The 18382-nt window shown below is 48.8% G+C and overlaps 7 protein-coding genes across 7 annotated transcripts; 4 read left to right on the top strand and 3 right to left on the bottom strand.

The window, feature by feature from the left end:
• Positions 1-699: 699 nt before the first annotated feature.
• Positions 700-1617, top strand: N7516_003373 (SDR family oxidoreductase; the record flags this gene model as incomplete). The annotated part of the gene is made up of 2 exons (XM_057216093.1): positions 700-1177; positions 1232-1617. The coding sequence occupies 2 exons, from the start codon at positions 700-702 to the stop codon at positions 1615-1617; spliced, it is 864 nt and encodes a 287-aa protein (XP_057077976.1).
• A 352-nt stretch (positions 1618-1969) lies between these two features.
• Positions 1970-3363, top strand: N7516_003372 (L-rhamnonate dehydratase; the record flags this gene model as incomplete). Its single annotated transcript, XM_057216092.1, has 3 exons — positions 1970-2056; positions 2114-2336; positions 2399-3363. 3 exons carry the CDS (start codon positions 1970-1972, stop codon positions 3361-3363), a joined length of 1275 nt encoding a protein of 424 aa, XP_057077975.1.
• Positions 3364-4418: 1055 nt separating this feature from the next.
• On the top strand, positions 4419-5152 carry N7516_003371 (uncharacterized protein; the record flags this gene model as incomplete). The annotated part of the gene is made up of 2 exons (XM_057216091.1): positions 4419-4994; positions 5066-5152. 2 exons carry the CDS (start codon positions 4419-4421, stop codon positions 5150-5152), a joined length of 663 nt encoding a protein of 220 aa, XP_057077974.1.
• Positions 5153-5639: 487 nt separating this feature from the next.
• Positions 5640-6588, top strand: N7516_003370 (SDR family NAD(P)-dependent oxidoreductase; the record flags this gene model as incomplete). The annotated part of the gene is made up of 3 exons (XM_057216090.1): positions 5640-5708; positions 5779-6047; positions 6120-6588. 3 exons carry the CDS (start codon positions 5640-5642, stop codon positions 6586-6588), a joined length of 807 nt encoding a protein of 268 aa, XP_057077973.1.
• A 94-nt stretch (positions 6589-6682) lies between these two features.
• N7516_003369 (uncharacterized protein) lies at positions 6683-7827 on the bottom strand (the record flags this gene model as incomplete). Its single annotated transcript, XM_057216089.1, has 2 exons — positions 6683-7101; positions 7173-7827. 2 exons carry the CDS (start codon positions 7825-7827, stop codon positions 6683-6685), a joined length of 1074 nt encoding a protein of 357 aa, XP_057077972.1.
• A 752-nt stretch (positions 7828-8579) lies between these two features.
• N7516_003368 (GTPase-activating protein RGD2) lies at positions 8580-11569 on the bottom strand (the record flags this gene model as incomplete). The annotated part of the gene is made up of 6 exons (XM_057216088.1): positions 11258-11569; positions 10551-11189; positions 10036-10525; positions 9884-9979; positions 9642-9827; positions 8580-9589 (listed from the first exon to the last, which is right to left on the bottom strand). Exons 1-6 carry the CDS (start codon positions 11486-11488, stop codon positions 8580-8582), a joined length of 2652 nt encoding a protein of 883 aa, XP_057077971.1. The 5' UTR covers positions 11489-11569.
• Positions 11570-12699: 1130 nt separating this feature from the next.
• On the bottom strand, positions 12700-14564 carry N7516_003367 (amino acid permease GAP1; the record flags this gene model as incomplete). Its single annotated transcript, XM_057216087.1, has 3 exons — positions 12700-13762; positions 13818-14235; positions 14294-14564. 3 exons carry the CDS (start codon positions 14562-14564, stop codon positions 12700-12702), a joined length of 1752 nt encoding a protein of 583 aa, XP_057077970.1.
• Between the last annotated feature and the right edge of the window lie 3818 nt (positions 14565-18382).

The raw sequence follows: 18382 nt of genomic DNA, 5'->3' as shown, positions 1-18382 counted from the left end.
AGTGAAATTATGCATTATTTGCAATATGTCAGCAAATAGCTTATACTCTAAAATAGGGGTGCGCAAACGGTTCAACAGAACCCCATCGTCACTACTAGTCTATAGGAGAGTTGCAAGGCTTACTATGTCTAATATAATCTCTGATATGCCATAGAATCATCATTGCTTAAAAGAAACCGTAAACTTTGTATATGCATGAATGTTGGGTACTTTTGCCTTGAATCCTATTCGTTAACTGTACCGGAAATACACAGACATAAAATGGCTTCGAGTCTTGGACTTCCACAATATACATATCAAGCTTTTCGTGTAATTGAGTATTGAAAACTGCTGGCTAATTGCAACATCTACTAGCCCAATATTATCAACGTGTCATTATAGTTTACTGGGGGAATTATCCATGCCATCACGTTCTATGAAACCAATAACTAAAATGCGAGTTTTAGGGGTTTTATCAATATAGATTGTGATTTACACATCCCTAAACCCACCCTTTTACTACATACTAGCTAGCCAGTTCAAAATTTCCAACCAATATCTGCCATAAGCCCGAGTAAATCCGCCTACCCCAAGTAGACTAATGGGGTCATTCGGGGTCATCACAAGTTTGCGGTGTTAGTGCAGAGATAACTCCGGTGCGTTATACTTAAAGCAGACCTGTCGACGCTCTTGTATGTTATCACTATCAATACCTTCATCATGGCTACTACCAAGCTCACCTGGCTCATCACTGGCTGCTCCTCTGGCTTTGGCCTTTCTCTGACCCGCGCCGCCCAGACTGGTGGACACAAGGCCATTGCGACCTCGCGCAACCCATCACGCACCCCCGAGCTGGTTGCCGAGATCGAGTCCAAGGGGGGCAAATGGGTGCAGCTTGATGTGGACAGTCGTGACAGCGGCGATATCATCACCGAGCTCGAAAGCCATGGCGACCATATTGACGTGCTGGTCAACAACGCCGGCTATTCCATATACGCCCCCGTCGAGACTGTGGACGAAGAGGAAGTAAGAACCCAAATGGAGACCATGTACTTTGGTCCCTTGCGTCTGATTCAGGCCGTTCTGCCACATATGCGCCAGCGAAAGTCCGGCGTTATAGTCAACATGAGCAGCGGTGCTTCGCTTGATGGCATTCCCACCATGGGAGTGTACGCGGGTGCAAAGGCTGGGTTGGACGGTATGTACTAATGAGCCTATTGCCAAGAGAGGTAGCTAACGGTGAGTTTGATAGCGCTTACCAAGATTCTTGCTAAGGAGGTTGCCCCATTCAACATCCGCACCCTGACTGTCGTTCTCGGAACCTTCAATACCAACATGCCCAACTCGGTGGTTCTGGGCAAGACTCCCCTGCCGGAGGACTACAAGGGAACCTTTACCGAGCAGGTTCAGGGTCTTCTGGTCAGTGGGAAGATCAAGCCCAACGGTGACAAGGACAAGGCAATGCAGGCTGTGTACCAGGTCGTTGCTGGCGAGGGAGTTGGTGAAGACAGTCAAACCGAGAAGCTTCTCCCTCTAGGGAGTGATATGACCCCTCGACTCAAAGGAGCTCAGGGATATCTCGGCCATGCTTTGGACGTGTTTGGCTCTGTGGCCAACGGCGTGGATGTCGATAAATAGATCATACTTCCCCCTTTCGAGGTTTCCTGGTAGACCCTCTGTTGAAGTTTGAAAACTATAGCCTATAGATTCTTATGGAATTTCAAGAGCATTTCTATCCGCCCCACATATAGCCTGAAATAAATCAAATAACATGTGTTGTCGCAATAAATTCTCCGAATCGGCGTTTGTCCGTCTCTCGGGTTAGTCTCGGGTTAGCAATGCACCGAGCTCCCCTCGGCATGTGGAATTCGTTGAAATAGACATGAATCCCCCGCAATTGTTGGATTTCTACTTTATTTTCTTTCTCTATCATCTCTTGTTGACAATTATTGAGTTTCTTTTCGTTTGACACTTGTTCATTTCATACATCATGGGTTCAATAACGGAATTCCCCCGAATTAAGGAAGTCCGCACCTTCATCATTGATGGTGTTGGCTCCGGCGGTGACTACCACAATGTAAGAGCTCGGAGATGTTAATTGTCTCAAAATTTGATATGCTAACTATCGATACAGGTCAAAGGAGGCCACTGGCTGGTCGACAGCAATATCTCCACCCCTATGACCAAGTGGGCACAATTCCGTGGCTCACGAACGTCATGGGGCATCAATGTTTTGGGATCATTCTGTGTGGAGATTGAGGCCACTGATGGCACCAAGGGCTTTGCGACTGGTTTCGGAGGTCCGCCTGCATGCTGGCTGACCCAGCAACATTTTAACCGCTTCCTGGTTGGCGCGGGTATGTACACCATTTCATATACATAGAAAAATGGATTTTTCTGACGAACTATATTTTAACAGACCCCCGTGACACCAACGACCTCTTTGAGAAGATGTACCGCGCCTCGATGTTCTACGGCCGCAAGGGTCTACCCGTCGCCGTGATCTCAGTCATTGACCTGGCTCTGTGGGATCTGCAGGGCAAGATCCGCAAGGAGCCCGTCTACAAGTTGATTGGAGGAGCGACTCGAACACGATTGAACTTCTACTGCACTGGTCCCCAGCCCGGTTCCGCAAAGGCTGCCGGCTTCATCGGCGCCAAGGTGGCCTTGCCACACGGTCCCGATGAGGGTACCGAGGGCCTTCTGAAGAACGTCGAATACCTGCGTCAGCAGCGCGAGAAAGTCGGGGCTGACTTCCCACTACGAGTGGACTGCTACATGTCTTTGACTGTCCCCTACACAATCCAATTAGTCAAGCGCTGTGAGGCTATTGGGCTCGACATTGACTGGTGGGAGGAGTGCCTCTCGCCCGATGACTTTGACGGCCACGCGCTCCTCAAGCGTGCCCACCCCACTGTCACATTCACTACCGGCGAGCACGAGTACTCCCGGTACGGCTTCCGCAAGCTTATTGAGGGCCGCAACGTTGACATCCTCCAGCCCGATGTGATGTGGGTTGGTGGAATGACCGAGCTGCTCAAGGTCTCTGCCATGGCTGCTGCTTATGATCTTCCCGTTGTGCCCCACGCATCCGGTCCCTACTCGTACCACTTTGTTGTCTCCCAGTCCAACAGTCCCTTCCAGGAGTACCTTGCCAATTCTGCCGATGGCCACACTGTTGAGCCTGTGTTCGGTAACCTTTTCTTGAACGAGCCCATTCCTACCAAGGGCTACCTTGACGTCTCTATCTTGGACAAGCCCGGCTTTGGTTTGGAACTTAACCCCGCTGCTCCCCTGATCCCTGCTGCTGCTATCCTTACACCGGCACCCCAGAAGTCCCTACGTGCACCTGACAACGAGGAGGCAACCAATGGCTCTGCGTAGATGTCGACTATTTGGCGGAATTCTTTTATATTTTTATGTCCTTGATCTATTTCATGTTTATCAGATATTTACGCGCTATACGAGAATCATGTACATACCTACACATCGGATTTCACTATCCTTTAAATACCATCTCATGGCCCTTCTCATGTCAATTATCATTAAATAGTAATTCCGATTATATGGTAATCTAGTATAGGCATCTAGCATAGGCAGATGATATTCACCAAGGCGATAACAACGTTAATGGTAGATTCATGGGTTATATAACCAAACCAGGGTAACTAGTCCAGTCTGGTTCTACAAGGTGTTCGAAGATGATCCGATAGACAAACTTAACGGTGAGATCCGCTGGATTTATAAATATATATCTGCTCATACATAGTATGTGAAGTGGGGGTCCTGGTCAACATATGGCTGTGTACATCTCCAACGAGCCATAGTCTGCATTTTCTCCGGATTCCTATAGATTACATCGTCGGATATCTCAGACCTGTTCTCGGAATCTGTCGTCTTCTAAGGCAATTCCACAAAGAATCCATCGATTCAGAAGAGAAGTCACAAAAACTAAAAATTGGCTGATCCACCTGAGCCGCCCCGAGACTAAATAACTGGGGGCCAACGTGTGGGCCAGTACATCCCACCAAATCCACCAAATGAAGGTCCACGATTTATCCCCCACTAATGCATTGGCACCAAGTGGTATTGCCCACAAACCACTGAGAAGGTCTTGCTTGGCCAGGTTTTACCGCTAGGTCCCTAGTTTCTGTGTCAATTTATTGGCAATATCGAAAAAAGGCGTATCCTTACCAAGAAGAGAAGACGCCCCCAAATCCTTACAGACGAACTCTGCCCTAAAGCCTTGGACAACGTCATATGTAAATTGATATTTCTATAAACTGCCACTAGTTTTAGAGCAGATCCCTACCGCTACCAACCTTTGTATTTATTCCAGATCCTAATCCATCAACGCCCAACTCCGGCTCCTTTTCTTCCCCTTCTGACCTTCTCAATACCCTGATTTTGAATTTAACCCCGTCTCCCACTATAACGAAATGGAATCACTCACACGAACCAAACAACCCATCGCCGTCCTTCCGGAACATGTTGCTTCATCAACCACAACAATTCAGGTGAAACAACATAGTGTGAGCTGGTCCAGTGGCAACTTCACAATTTCAAGCACTCCAACTGCCGAAGAACCTCTTTTAAAAAAACTCTTTAGCGTCGATGGTGAAATCGCGTCATGGTCTCAGCGACGACATTTTCGCGACGCTTCAGGTCTTCCCCTGTTTGACATATCTCGGAAAAAGGCGGGGGTAACATGGTACCTTCATCTTCCCGGAGAGAGCAGCAGTAAAGGAACCGCTTCTGAGCCTATTGCTACGGTTGTACCGAAATGGAGTGCTCTCAAAGACAAGTTTGATGTTCATCTTCGTAATGCTGCTGCAAACGGAGAAGAGACGATACTGGAGGTTCGCGGACAGAATGTCTGGAAGTCCAAGACAAATGTTTATCACCGGGGTAATTTGGTGGCGATCGTAAAATTGACGGATATTGCTGCGGTGTATCTACCCGTAAAACGACCGTCGTGGGAAGTGGTGGTGGCAGAAGGGATGGACCTTTCACTAGTAAGATGACCTGATTTCTGTCCAGAGAGTCTATAACGTCGATAGGGGTTCTGACTTCTAACCTTTCATAGGCCTCGGCAATTGCTGTTCTTCTTGCTGCAGTGTTATATCAGAGCAGTGAGGCACCATCAAACACTCTCACGAACTCGAGTTACTGATTCTTTAAATAGGTGGTAAAGGGAAAGCTCCGGTGAGCAATGATGAGGGAAAAAATGGATAAATTCAAGGCTACATGAATATGCTAGCGCGTTGAAACCAAGAATAATATTTAGAGACACTTTTATATCTGCACTGTAGACGAATATATAGAGTGGATGATCTGCATGGAGAGATCTGTTGGTGAAGATCTCAATTTAACGTCAAGATGTCTTTGAAAAGCGCGGGATAACAGGAATATCAAAATAGTAAATATGTACTTACCTAGTTACCTACCTAGGTAGGTAGGTAGGTAGGTAGGTAACTAGGTACCCAATTCATCCAATTTGCCGGAGAATGTGGGGGTTTCCCCACAAAACTCGGGGTAACATCACCACGAACCACCGAGCTCAAGAAATTCATCCCACCTTTTGGCCCCAGGTGAGAATTATGAGAATTATAGGAATTATGACAATTACGAACGACACCTCTCCATTTTCAACATCCCCAATGGCTTTCCCGCAGTTATTAGTTGGTAAAGTCGCTGCCATCACCGGTGGCCTCACAGGCATCGGACGGGTATGGTTTCTCATCTCCGAATTCAAATGCATTCAGAGAGAAAGAAAAAAAAAAAACTAACATGTTACAGGCAATTGCCCTTGATTACATCCGACATGGAGCCAAAGTCTCCATCAGTCACCTCGGCGGCGAAAAGGAGGATACACTACTAGAAGCACTACGCAAAGACGTGAACGAGATCGAACCCGAAGCAGCCAAGACACGATTCCTCACGGTATCGGGCGACATTTCACAGCCGGAGACAGGTCAGAACTTCGTCGCAAAGACTGTCGAAGCATTTGGTCGACTAGATGTATTCGTGAGCAACGCAGGCGTGTGTCAATTCGCCGAATTCCTAGAGTGAGCCATACCCAAAGAATTTATCATTTCCAATTCCACCCCCCTCTTCTCCTCTCTAACAACCCCCACCAGGCTCGAGCCCTCCCTCTTAAACCACACAGTGTCAACAAACCTCTCAGGCGCATTCTATGCCACCCAAGCCGCAGCCCGCCAAATGGCACTGACCCAATCGCCATCGGGCGGATCCATCATCGGCGTCAGCTCCATCTCCGCTCTGGTCGGCGGTGCCCAGCAGACACATTACACACCCACCAAAGCCGGTGTATTGAGTCTCATGCAGTCGTGTGCGTGCGCGCTCGGTAAATATGGTATTCGGTGTAATGCGCTGCTGCCGGGGACTATCCGGACGCAGCTTAATGAGGAGGATATGAAGGATCCTGTTAAGCGGAGTTATATGGAGGGTCGGATTCCGCTGGGCAGACTCGGTCAACCGCGGGATTTGGCTGGGCCGGCTGTTTTCTTGGCTTGTGAGGAATTGAGTAGTTATGTGACTGGTGCGCAACTACTGGTTGATGGTGGGTTGTTTGTTAACCTGCAATGAGGATATATATAGTTTTTGTCAAGTCGACTTTCATGAATATACATATTTCAAGCTCAAGGGACTTTGCATTTCTATGCTTAAGGTAATCAAATCTCTAGATCTCTATACCATAAGCACGCAAAGCAACAGATCCCCATACATCCCTCTTTTGTTCCTCAGACAGTCCCCTCTGTTGCAGAATCTCCTCCACCACACGTCTCCATCTACCCCAAGACACATCATTCCCACCACCACCAACATTGCACACCGGCCAGTCCGATCCAAACATAACACGATCCGGCCCGAAAGCATCAAAAACAACATCAGTCCATGGCTGCACGCGCTCAACAATGGCACCAAAATCCGGTTCCGACTCCGCCTCTAGCGGCAGAAGCTCCGAAAACGCCCCAGAAAGCTTCATATAAGTCCTAGGATCCACCCTCGCCATCTTAGTGACAAGATCCTTCCACTCAAGGAACTCAGGATGAGAGTGAATATCGTCTACCAAACGAAGGTTAGGCTTGCACAAATGGTCTATAATCAATAGTTAGCAAGAAGAACCCGAATCCTGAAATCTCACCACAAGAAAAGAAAAAAAGACCTACTAATAACAATCGTAACCGCCCGCTCCCCCTCCAACTCCCTATAAACCAACCCCATCATCTCAACCGCCTCCTTCAACTGTCCCAACCCACCAGACCTCGCATCAACCCCAAGATCAAAAACAAACCCCTCCCTCCCCAACCACCTCAACCCCCCCACAAACCCATCCCCAAGCATCGTCCCGGCAACCTTATCCTGCACCAAATACCTAACCCCCCTAACCTTCCCCCAAACCACCTCCCCAGTGCGACGACGGACCTGCTCCATATACGCGCTCAACACATCCGGTCCACCGGGAACAGGCGCCCAAGGCACAATCCCCAGACAGAGGGACTTGTCTTGGGGGACGTGGCCCTCGCCTGGGATTGGTGTACCGAGGGCTATGCGTGTTAGGAGGGAGACTTCGTCTAAGACATGTTCCCAGCCGTGGTTTGGTGGGGTTGAGTCGGTTATTGAGGAGAGGCGGTCTGTTTCGAGGAATATGAAGCCCCGGAGGAATGGGGTGGTGCTGGATTGTGTTGTTGCGTGGCGGTATTCGTTTACGCTGTGTTGGGTGGCTAGGGGGTTGTTGTCGTTGTACCAGGATAGGGTTTTTAGGTGTGTTGCTGGGAAGAGGTGGATGTGGGAATCCACAATTGGGATTTGGGTTGGTGTCATGGCTTTGGGTTATGTAGTTGGGTGTTGTGTTTTTGGCTGGTGTGGGGTTTAGTTGAGTTGTAGATTGGAAGATGGGGATGCGGGGTTGGTTATTCGTACGAAGTACTCTTGGTGTCTGATATTTTCGGGGAGGATGTTAGGTCCCTTGAGTCATGGGAGCTAAAACTTGTCGGTGGTTCTTGTCCCGAATCCAGAGCTTGGTGGAGAAAGTAATTTCAGACATAAAAAAGAATCAAAAACTGTTATTGGCTATTGAATTCCACGTATATTCTACAGTACTACACCATCAGAGAATAATCCTATACATAGGACACATAGGACAGAAAGAAATTCATATGCACGAGAAAGGATCAAGAGTATACATACACCAAGTGGATAACACCACGAGGGCAACAAAGGGAATGCATCAGGGAACATAAGAGGGAAAACACAGTAACAGTAACAGAGGCAAGGTAAAAGGCATGTGAACAACCCCTTCTGAAGTAGCACAGCAGAAGGGACAGGGTATGTATGCATGCATGCCTAAGAGGCATGCAGTAAAAAGTTCGAGTTCAAAAGGAGAAACAAAAGACAAGAAAAAGTAAAGGTGACGTTCCAAATTGCAACTCGCCAGGTCGTCTTCGCCAGGATCAGAGAGCAACGAAGGCGTGAGTGGAATGTATTGCCATAGGGCATATTTCCCCCAGCACGCCGATACACTGCTCCTAGTTCGATCTATACAAGGTTTCCTCTGCATCCACAAATCCACAAACCTAATCATCCATAGGCTTGTCCTCCAGAGTGACTCTGTTGGGCTCACTTTCAGCGATGCTGCTTCGGTTGCTGTCCGTGCCACTGGTCCTGGCAGCCGAGTCAGTAGGGAAGCTGGACAAGCTACCAAGGCCTGGCTTGCGGCTAGATCGAGCGCCAGAAGAGCGGGACATAGAATTGCGCTTCTCGAACTCGGCAGATGCTGCAGCTGGAGTAGGAGTTGGAGTTGGAGAGTCATCGGAGGCTGTTTCGGGAAGAGAAACAGGAGGGGGGCTGGGGGAGCTCGAGTGGGCGCTGGTGCTGGCAGCAGCCGAGGAAGGAGACTCGGTATACGTGCCGTTGGTGACAGTCTCGGCAACTTGGGTGTTCACGACCGGAGCATCCTCAGCTTCAGGCTGGGGAGCCTTGTTGGCTGGTACATCTAGGCTACCGCGGGTGGATTTGCGGTCGGAAGGGCTGTTGACGTTGATCGGGAACCGGCCTATCTCTGAAGCACCGCTCGAGCGGTCACGTCGATGCCGTTGGCGATTGGCGGGACTGGGTGCCCGGCTGCGATTGACAATAGCTCGCTGGCGGGCCTCCATCGCCGCACGACGGTTACTCTCGTCCGTGCTGATGGCGCGTGGACGGTTGGAGCTGGAGCTGGTAATTCCGAGCGCACTCGACTGGCGCTTCAGTTCGCCGAAGATGTTGTCCTTGTGGGCAAACAGATCGCGGATCAAGCGGTAGCTGTGGCGCTCATTCATTGTCAGACTGCTCTCAATGCGGGGGCGAAGAATACAAGGGGAAAAGGCCTGTGCCAACGAAGTGACGTAGTCTTCGTCGGCCGAGGTCAAATCAATCAGGCGCGTGAAGTGAGTCATAATGGCATCAAGCGTAGCGATATTGACGAGGCGGAGTTGTCCAAGGGTGCTTTGCAGAACCTTGATCCGTCCTTCTTCCGTGGTCTCATGAGCGGTGGTGGAATAAATCGTCTTCACGATCTCGTAAACTTGTGAAGAAACCAATGAGTCTATCTGGGGATTAGTATGAACCTAGATCAAGCCACCGAGAGAGCGACGAACCTGGCAATTCAAGAAGGTACAATCTTAGAACGCTTGCAATAACTGGGATTTCAAACTGAGGCAACACCTCGGCATAATCGGCCTTGCTGTTGTTCAAGACTTGACGAAGCTTATGTGTCGTGCTGAGATCAACATCGGTCAGCCAGATCATTCGCCGTGTTTCGTCGCCTTCAAGTTCAGGGTAGCCTGTAGAATTTGTGAGCCTTGGTTCATGAATTTGAACGTATCCACGAGTTTCTTACGGTTATCTAGGTAGGTCAGAATGGTGGTGACCAGGATCGGAACACGTTTGCGGTCGGCACGAGCTCTAGCTTCAAGGTCGACACCAAAGTTTTGTTCTAATGGAAATTAAAATTAGCAACGTTTCATGACTGGGCAATGACCATGGTTGTACCTTCAACGGAACCATAGTAGTTCTCATATGCTTGGATCTTAGGCACGAATCCACCAGTGCGGTAGTTCTCGAGCAGATATCTCAGGTCGCCGAGGGGCTGAATTGTTTCCTGGTATAGCATCATATGATCCACTGTGCTCTGCAGGTTGGGAATGACATTGCTGATCGCGCCCGAGAAGTCGAGAACCACGGCTTTGATGGCCTTGAGGCGGTCCAGTTCGCACTGCTCCATGTATTTGAGCTGGCCAATGACTTCTTCCTCCAGACGACAACGGATCTGATCAAGTCGGCGAATAGCAACCTTGTACCGTTCATCGGCTTCCAAGGCCTCCCTTCGAAGCTTCTCCGAAGGCGTCTCGTTCGGGTAAGGGTTGTTGAGGGGATTCCATCCAGACAACATCTCCGAGACAGATGCAATAGGCGAGTCGCTGCCGTTACCATCCTCGCTTGATGCCGCTGAGGTGACACGCATGAGAGGCTTCTTTTTTTTCTGGAATACCGGTGATCTGGAAAACCTTGGGACGCCACTGATAGTTCATCTTGGAGCTATTGGCAAAGACATTGCCCATATTTCCAACCAAGCGGAGAAGACCGCTGTCTACCATATCCTGGCCAATTATCTCCACCTGAGCCAGATTCTCCGCCTCCATGTAGGTTTGGATATATTGCGAAATATCCGCGCCGGTGGATACATTCGAATAGGTGCCGATGATGGGAACCTTTGCCTCGCCAAGCTTGATGTTATCAAGCATATGGGTCAGGAGTTTTTTGATGTGGTCTGGCGGGAAAATCCGCTCACCCAACTCGATGGGGTCTTCGTCGGGCTCTTCCTCGGTGGGGAGAATGATCTTCGGAGGAGCCTTGATCTTGGGGCTCGTCTCAGGGTCTTGGAAAGCAAGTTTGTTCTCTTCTTCTAGGTCCTCGACGACACGACACTTGTTGAAGTAAGTACTGCGCAACTTCCTTACCAACTCCGCCTGCTTGGTGTGTTCCTTGATGCGAGACTGGAGGAGGTCATGCGAGTACTGAACACGCATGTCGTGCTGCTCGCCCCAACGCCGGAAGGGCGATACGACCAATTCACGGATATTGTTGGCGATCTTCTGGTGGTTCTTGGAGGCCTCGACCATCTCGGTGCGGATTCCTTCGTATGCCTGTAACGAGGTTCGCGCGACGTCAGTCTTCCTTCATTACAGTCCATTCTATCCGTCTGAAAACAAACCTTTCTGACACTGGCTCCATCGTCCTTGCCAAATCCCACTGCCGTCATCTTATCCACGCTCGGGGCAATGTCTCCCATGCGGAGTCCATACTGCTCTTCCGCGTCTGCACGCATGGATGCAATGGCCAAAATCTGCTTGTTCTCCACCACTCCCTGCTGCAGCTTCCCGTACAATACCCCCAGACCGGAAGCATAGTCGGGGGTCCAGAAAGAGTCCGCGAAACCGGGCATTATGGCGGCGGCTAAAAGGCTGATTCAGGCCGTTAAGCGGAGACACGTTGTGATCGGCGTAAGAAATGAGAGCGATCCGGCAGGTGACACCGGTGAGTTCGTAGGTTCAGAGGAAAACGCGAATCGTAAAATGGCGGGAAAAGCGCGAAAATGAGTGTCAATCGGAGCGAATTGACGTTTTGGGGGGGGCACTGAGGCTCTGGGTTTGTTTGCGAAATGATCAAGGACACCGAGCGAAGACCAGCTGGCTTAGTTGTCAATTCAATATCCAGTCTTGACGCTGGATGGAACTGCGCATAGACGGGGACACCAATGACGAGGGAGGGAAGATCACTTTGGAATGCAAGAGAAGAGAGTGCGCAGGGTGTTAAGCGCCGGGTCGCGGAAGAATTCGAGGCTAAAATGAGCGAAAGCCAGACTAGGCAAATTGCGGTGCAAGTTGATAAGAAGCTGGCAACAAAAACAAAGAAAAACAGAAATGGAAAAGATGAAGATGGAGATGGAGTTCATGGAGTTCATGGATTTCCAGATCGTAGGGCGTCATGTGGCTCGTAATATTACGGGGATTTGTGTACATCTGAGACCAATACGGCCCAGCAAAAGCCCTTTGGCTTACAGCGTGTGGCTCTGGTCCCCACCGTCTTTGAATCCACTTTGGGCTATTTTTGGGGTTGAAAATTACACCGGGGTGGTAATTGGCTGCAAATCTTTAAATTTGGGGTGTTTTTTTTTCGTTCTGTTGAAGAAAAAAAAAAGGGGGGTGTGGTGGTTGGTGTGTGGCTGGTCTCTGTTTCTTTTTGGTTTACAGTTGAATTATATTGACATCGCATGTGGCTGTGAGTCTTGCCTGAGAGTAATAACATATAGCTACATTCAATCAATATATATTGTAGAATTTAGTGTAATAATGTAGTACAATATGTGGCACCCTACCCCTAAGCTGTTGATCATTCCTGACTTCCTGGGTCAAACGTTCCCCCACAAGTATTTGGCGCCAAGCCTGGAGATTCGAGATCATGATCTACGTTAATCTATGTAAATATAATGTTGTAGGTTGTCTTGAAACGAATGAACATTTTGTTCATATTCATAAAAAAGCATTATGGTATCGTGACTATCTTTAAAATGGCCTTCAATTATCAAGATGTATGTATGTAAAGGGGGGGGTGTAATTGAGAGCGAAAGAAAACGTGAAGAGACGAAACACCTGTCTAACAGAAGAAGTTGTAAACCTTCTTCCACATGGGCCATTGTTTTTGCTCGGCTCGCTCCTGTTCAACCAAATGCTGAACATCAAGATCGCGACGACCGGTAGCCAAATCCGCCTCGGATGGGAAAATAAACTTGGTCTTGTACATGAGCTTGTAACCGACGTAGGAGACTAGAACCACAGGGGCGGCCAGGTACACAGAGAAGAACTTGTAGACAATCTCCTTGGGGGTCATTTCTGCGTAGCCGATGGGGGCAAAACCAACCCAGAACTGGGCAATCAGCACGAGACAGTTGAAGGTGAGACCGATCCACGAGCCAATGACGCCGGGCTGGGAACGGAAGGCCAGCTCATCCAGGCTGTGACCCTGTTTCTTCCACGCTTGGCGGAAGAGAATGTGGGCACCACACACGGAACCCCAAGTGAAAATAGACGACAGACCCGAGATGGCCATCATCCACTCGAAGGCAGTAGTCTGCACATCTGAGGCGGCGAGGTAGCAAAGCAGACCCAAGACAGATGCAAGTATAATGGCGAAGAGAGGACGACCCTGGCGGTCGATGTATGCGAGGAACTTGGGGGCTTGACCCTGCTCGGCAAGGGCGGCAAGAGTACGCGAGGATCCGTAGACGGAGGAGTTACCAACGGACAGGACAGCAATCAGGATGACGACGTTCATGATCGAAGGCAGAGCTTTGATTCCTGCATTCTCAATGGCAATGACGAAAGGAGAAGCCTTAGCATCGGCGGAGGAGGAACCACTGATGAGTCTCTCGTCGTCGTATCTCACCAGGAGACCGACGATAGTGAGGGAGACCACGTAGAAGAGAGCAATACGCCAGAAGACCTGCTTCACAGCAGTGGGAAGGGACTTGCGGGGATTAGCCGTTTCGGCGGCGGCAAGACCAACAAGTTCGGTTCCAGCAAAGGCAAACGCAGCGTTGACAAACACACTGCAGAGACCCTTGAACCCGTTTCTGAATGCACCCGGGTCGTACCAGTACTTGGCTCCAATGTATCCACCTTCGGGACCACCACCGCAGTTGAGGACGATTCCAAGGATGCTAATAGTCAAGTCAGTTGGGGAGTCAAGTTTTAGCAGATAGTAGCGTAACTTACATAAAACCAATAACAGCAATGACCTTGATGGTGGAGAAGACGAATTCAGCCTCACCATATCCTCGCACACCGAACATGTTGATTGAGACAATCAAGACCCAGAAGATGGTTACCCAGGCGGCATTCGAAACACCTGGGTTCCAATAATCGACTGTGATGGAAGCAGCCACAATCTCCAAGGGTAGGACAACGAGCCACTGAAGAGCGTAATTCCAACCCATAGCAAAACCCCAAGCAGGATCCACGAAACGAGTCGAGTAATGGGCGAAAGAACCAGCAACAGGGAAGAGAACGGCCATTTCACCCAAAGCGTGAACTGTGCAGTAAAGCATGCATCCAATCAAAATATATGCAATCAATACTGAGGCGGGACCACCAGCGGCCAACACAGTTCCGGAACCAACGAAGAGACCAGTACCTACAGGGTAAATGGAATTAGCAAGGGCAAACGAGAGAAAACTCGATGGAGAACATACCAATAGAACCACCAATCGCAATCATCTGCAGATGACGCCCCTTCAAGCGACGCTGTAACGGGGAGTGGGCGGTGTTATGGGCAGCACTCTCGACATCGAAGCCAGCGCCATCGGATCCTGCATGGCCGGAGACCCTCTGGTTAGGGTCTCTCTTGAAACTGTCGAAAATTCGTCGGCCGAAGCCTCCCTGCGTTGGAGATGAGTCGCCATAGGATGGGGGACCGTCCGAGCCACTCTGGACGGTGTGCTCCTCTAACTTCTTCTCCTCCATGGTGTGTAGATGAATAGGTTTCTCTTATTGTAAGGATGGCTGGGATTATCTGAAAAGGTAGATAGAATTATGTTCGACCTGAGGAATTCGGGGAATTTGAGATCTGTGAACCAACACAGAGGACACAGAGGTGAAACAAGTTTGACCGTTTAGGAGAGGGGGGAGGACGAAGGTATAAATACAACCAGTCCAATTTAAGATAAAAGCGATATTATTTTATTTTTACGAGCGATATCCCCAAATTAAATCCAATTAAATCTAGTTAAATCCAAAGCACTCACATGTATCTGCTTTCATGCGCTTAGACTAACTAGAGTTTCGCGCTAATAACATTTCAGACCAAAATCTTCTGATAATCTTGGCGTGCTCTGATAGTAAAATAGGCAAATTACCCTTTTTTTACCTTTGAATCAAATTACTTTGTGCTCTTTACGTAAAATATCCTATTCGAGGCTATGGAGTTACTAGTTATCATGATTCATACATAGTTACAGAAGTAACCTGCAAGCGGTGAAGTTCCCCGAGCTTTTACTGTGAGATAAGCCCTTGGAGCTTGGAACCTGAGTGTTTCACCTTACTATCTTATTGTTTAAATCAAAAAGGGAAATTCGAGATAATTACTCCTTATTGTGAGTCAAGGATGTGGAGCCCTGTCTGTTAGACGCCACCTGGGCACTACTTATCTCTCTCTTCGCGTGATTTAGCCTCACAACGGAAGGATCTGACCTCGGGTCATTGGTGTCCAATGTCTACACCTAACTCCCTAGCTTTAATGTCTCCACAATCTAGCTGACTCGTATTATATAGTCATGCTGACAAGATTTGAACGACTTTATCTGGAATTATAATATTCTTTGGGTGGTGTACGGAGTAGATGGACTTGAAAAGGAAAAGCCAAGCTTCTGGAGCCCAAAGACGGCAAATCCCCAGATCCACTAAACCCCATCTGTCAGTCTCTCCGCACTCTACCCGTGGGTGATAGTCGATCATTACCCAATCAGAAAACTTCGGGTGATAAGAAAAATAAATCCCACCCGTAGACAGTTTCCTCCGGTCCTCCACCTGGGCAACATGGCGAATCTTTCTTCTAGAATACTTTATTACCGCAAGCTGGTATTCTAGGTTTGCACAAAATAATCTTAGAAACATACTAACTTTACTCAACAATATACTAATGGACGGAAGGGCCTTTCGGTTGTCACCCCTTGCATATGGGAAGGCTTCCCGACGGACCCCGTTCCTGTTGCGTGCGCTATGGGCCACACAGGGAGACCACACAGGGAGATGCGTGCAATGCCATATGGCCGGAGCAATTTGCCCCACTGAGGCTTATTCGCAACCTTTCACAATTGATTTTCTCTGGCAGTCACCTCGGTACAAAGTATAGTCTCCTGGGCTTGGGTACGTCTCTTGGCTTGGGTGGTGAGAAAGACAGACGACATGTTGTGGATATTCTAGGAAGAACCGCCTAGGCAGGGTTCGCCGCTACCGCCTGACATGATCTCGAGCGGTCCACTGGGATAAGGGATGGCGCCATGAAACTCTATGCTCAGGCGTTCTAAGCGAAGAGTTTTCCATCGTGGCGGTCTGCCACTGATATGCATGGAAGAACGGGAGAAGCATACCAGAAAGCTAAGAGGGTGTGCTTGGGAGATACTATCATGCGGTGCTCATTAGAAACCCGTGTAATGATTGGCCTGGTGTCGGCGAGTTAGGCAAGACCGTCGTATTTTTCTCGCTGGGCAACTGCAGAACACATCAATCAGCAAGCTCTGGTAGGCCCAAGATCCTCGCATCCTGGGGTCCACCAACGGTGGACCAATAGTTGGATTTGGGAATCCCTGTCAAAGATTCATCACACTTGGTGACCAACCTTGGCATGAATGTTGCTATTTCAAGGTGTTCATAATCATAATCGCGACATCCCAGCTTGAGAGAAGCTCTTCGAGGGCAAGATCGAAATGTAAGAACGGACCCACAGCTCTTATCTTTCATGTCTGCAATGCGGGTCAAGCACATCAGCAGTTTCTTAGATAAGGGCACCCACAAAGTGAGACTCTAAACTCTAGCCCGCGCAACCCGGTCAAATAATAAGGGGGCGAGGGAAAATAAAAAGCGCACCAGAGTTCTCGGCCTTGAGCTGAATTGGATTGAGGCTTGACTATCAGCCACTTAAGCCTTCCCAAACTGATGGCGCGCAGTAGCCAATTTTACTGGCCACGCTCCCGTAACAGATAGCCACTGTAACATCGGGTGGATTGGCATTCATGTTCCGGTGACTAGAGCAAAAGCTGATTCTCTTTCGTTGAGGGTTAGCGGCTGCGCCCGGACAATAGTCCAACGCGTAGAGTACGTTGTACTGCAACCTACCTAAATAGGTTCCCATGTGAAATCTGTCGGTCATATCTGTACTTTGTAGCACAAAGTTGGCTCTTCCATGGATACACCCGTGCATCCTTTCAAGGTTATTTGTTAGGTTCCAAGATTGAGCATGAGAAGTTAACGGGTAATACCCCGCAAAATGTCCTCTGTACGATGATCGGAGTACTCCGTAGCATTGTTACCCATTTGAGGTCACTAAAGCCGAGCAAGATCCCCAGAAAGAGCACAGCCCAGGCCAAACAGCACGCGATACGCATCGGGATTTTCGCCACCGCCACGGAATGGCCCGGCTACCCCAGGTTGGTTTCATAAAATATAATAACTATCCTCCATAAATTCCAAGGTTTGTTCTATATTTTTTCTCGGTAGGTTAATAATTCCCAACAGCCAAGTCGGAGCTCCCCATTTAGGTGCATGGGGGACTTGGTATTCCACAATTTGTCTTACTCCGAGACTTAACTAAAAAAAAGGACTGATAGAGACGAATAGAATTAGTCTATCAAAATAAACATGTGGCAATGTAAACCTGGTGTCGATATTAGGTGCATATAAAATGCGGGGGTGACAATCTGTTAGGTAACAGTTTCCACATAGTCTACTTTGGAGTCTGGGGAAACACGGCACAAAGAAACACCGCTGCTTTCAGCATTTGGGGGGGGCGGAATTGGGGAAAGTGAATACTTTGTATTCGAATAATATCCCTTATTATTCATGGACAGTTGGTACTGCATCTTCAGCACGTCCTTGGAAACCCGCGCGCATCGTGACCCCTTTTCCTGTCTCTGGCTAAGGCTGCCACTTTCCTGGGCAGCTTATCTTGCTTTAAATTGGCCATTGAAAGCTTCTCGAATATGTATGTTATCGTGAGTTAGGGATGGCTCGAGTGTGAGTTCTACACAATAGCGCTAGCACCGGGCCGGTCTGTCCAGATCTACAGAGTACGTACTTCGTAGGGGCTATATAACTACCAAATAAAGTGCCCCAGATGGTCAGTGAGTATCCTAATTCGCTACCTATTAAGTTTCGTCACACTAGTACCGGGCCGGTGTATACCCAGGTCTCGGAGCTCTATATGGAATAAAGTACACCGGATGATCACCTCCTAATGAGGTACTTGTTAAGTTTGGCCACCATCATTAATCTCCACTAACAGCAGTTGACTGACTAGCGATTGAACACGCTGAATGTGGGGTAGTTAAGGCGATTTGGAGTTCCTTTCGCTACATCGTGCATCACGATATCCACGAAGAATTGCCCGATCAGCACGCAGCAGCGGCTTCTGTTCGTATCGACGAGATGGTTTTAGATATTGCTAATAGCCGGTTACAAAGTTTAAATATCCGTTGATACCCTGACTTCAGGCAGAGACGGCTTGTGGTTGGAGAGCTTATCTAGGACCCCTGGTTGCCCAGAGGTCTTTTGTGGGCAAGTTCCTG

The sequence above is a fragment of the Penicillium verrucosum genome (assembly GCF_028828655.1).
Source record: "Penicillium verrucosum strain IBT 35672 chromosome Unknown utg000001l_segment0_segment0, whole genome shotgun sequence".
Taxonomy (NCBI): Eukaryota; Fungi; Ascomycota; class Eurotiomycetes; order Eurotiales; family Aspergillaceae; genus Penicillium; species Penicillium verrucosum.
The sequence above is the reverse complement of the archived record's forward strand: the minus strand, read 5'-3'. Positions and strand labels throughout refer to the sequence as shown.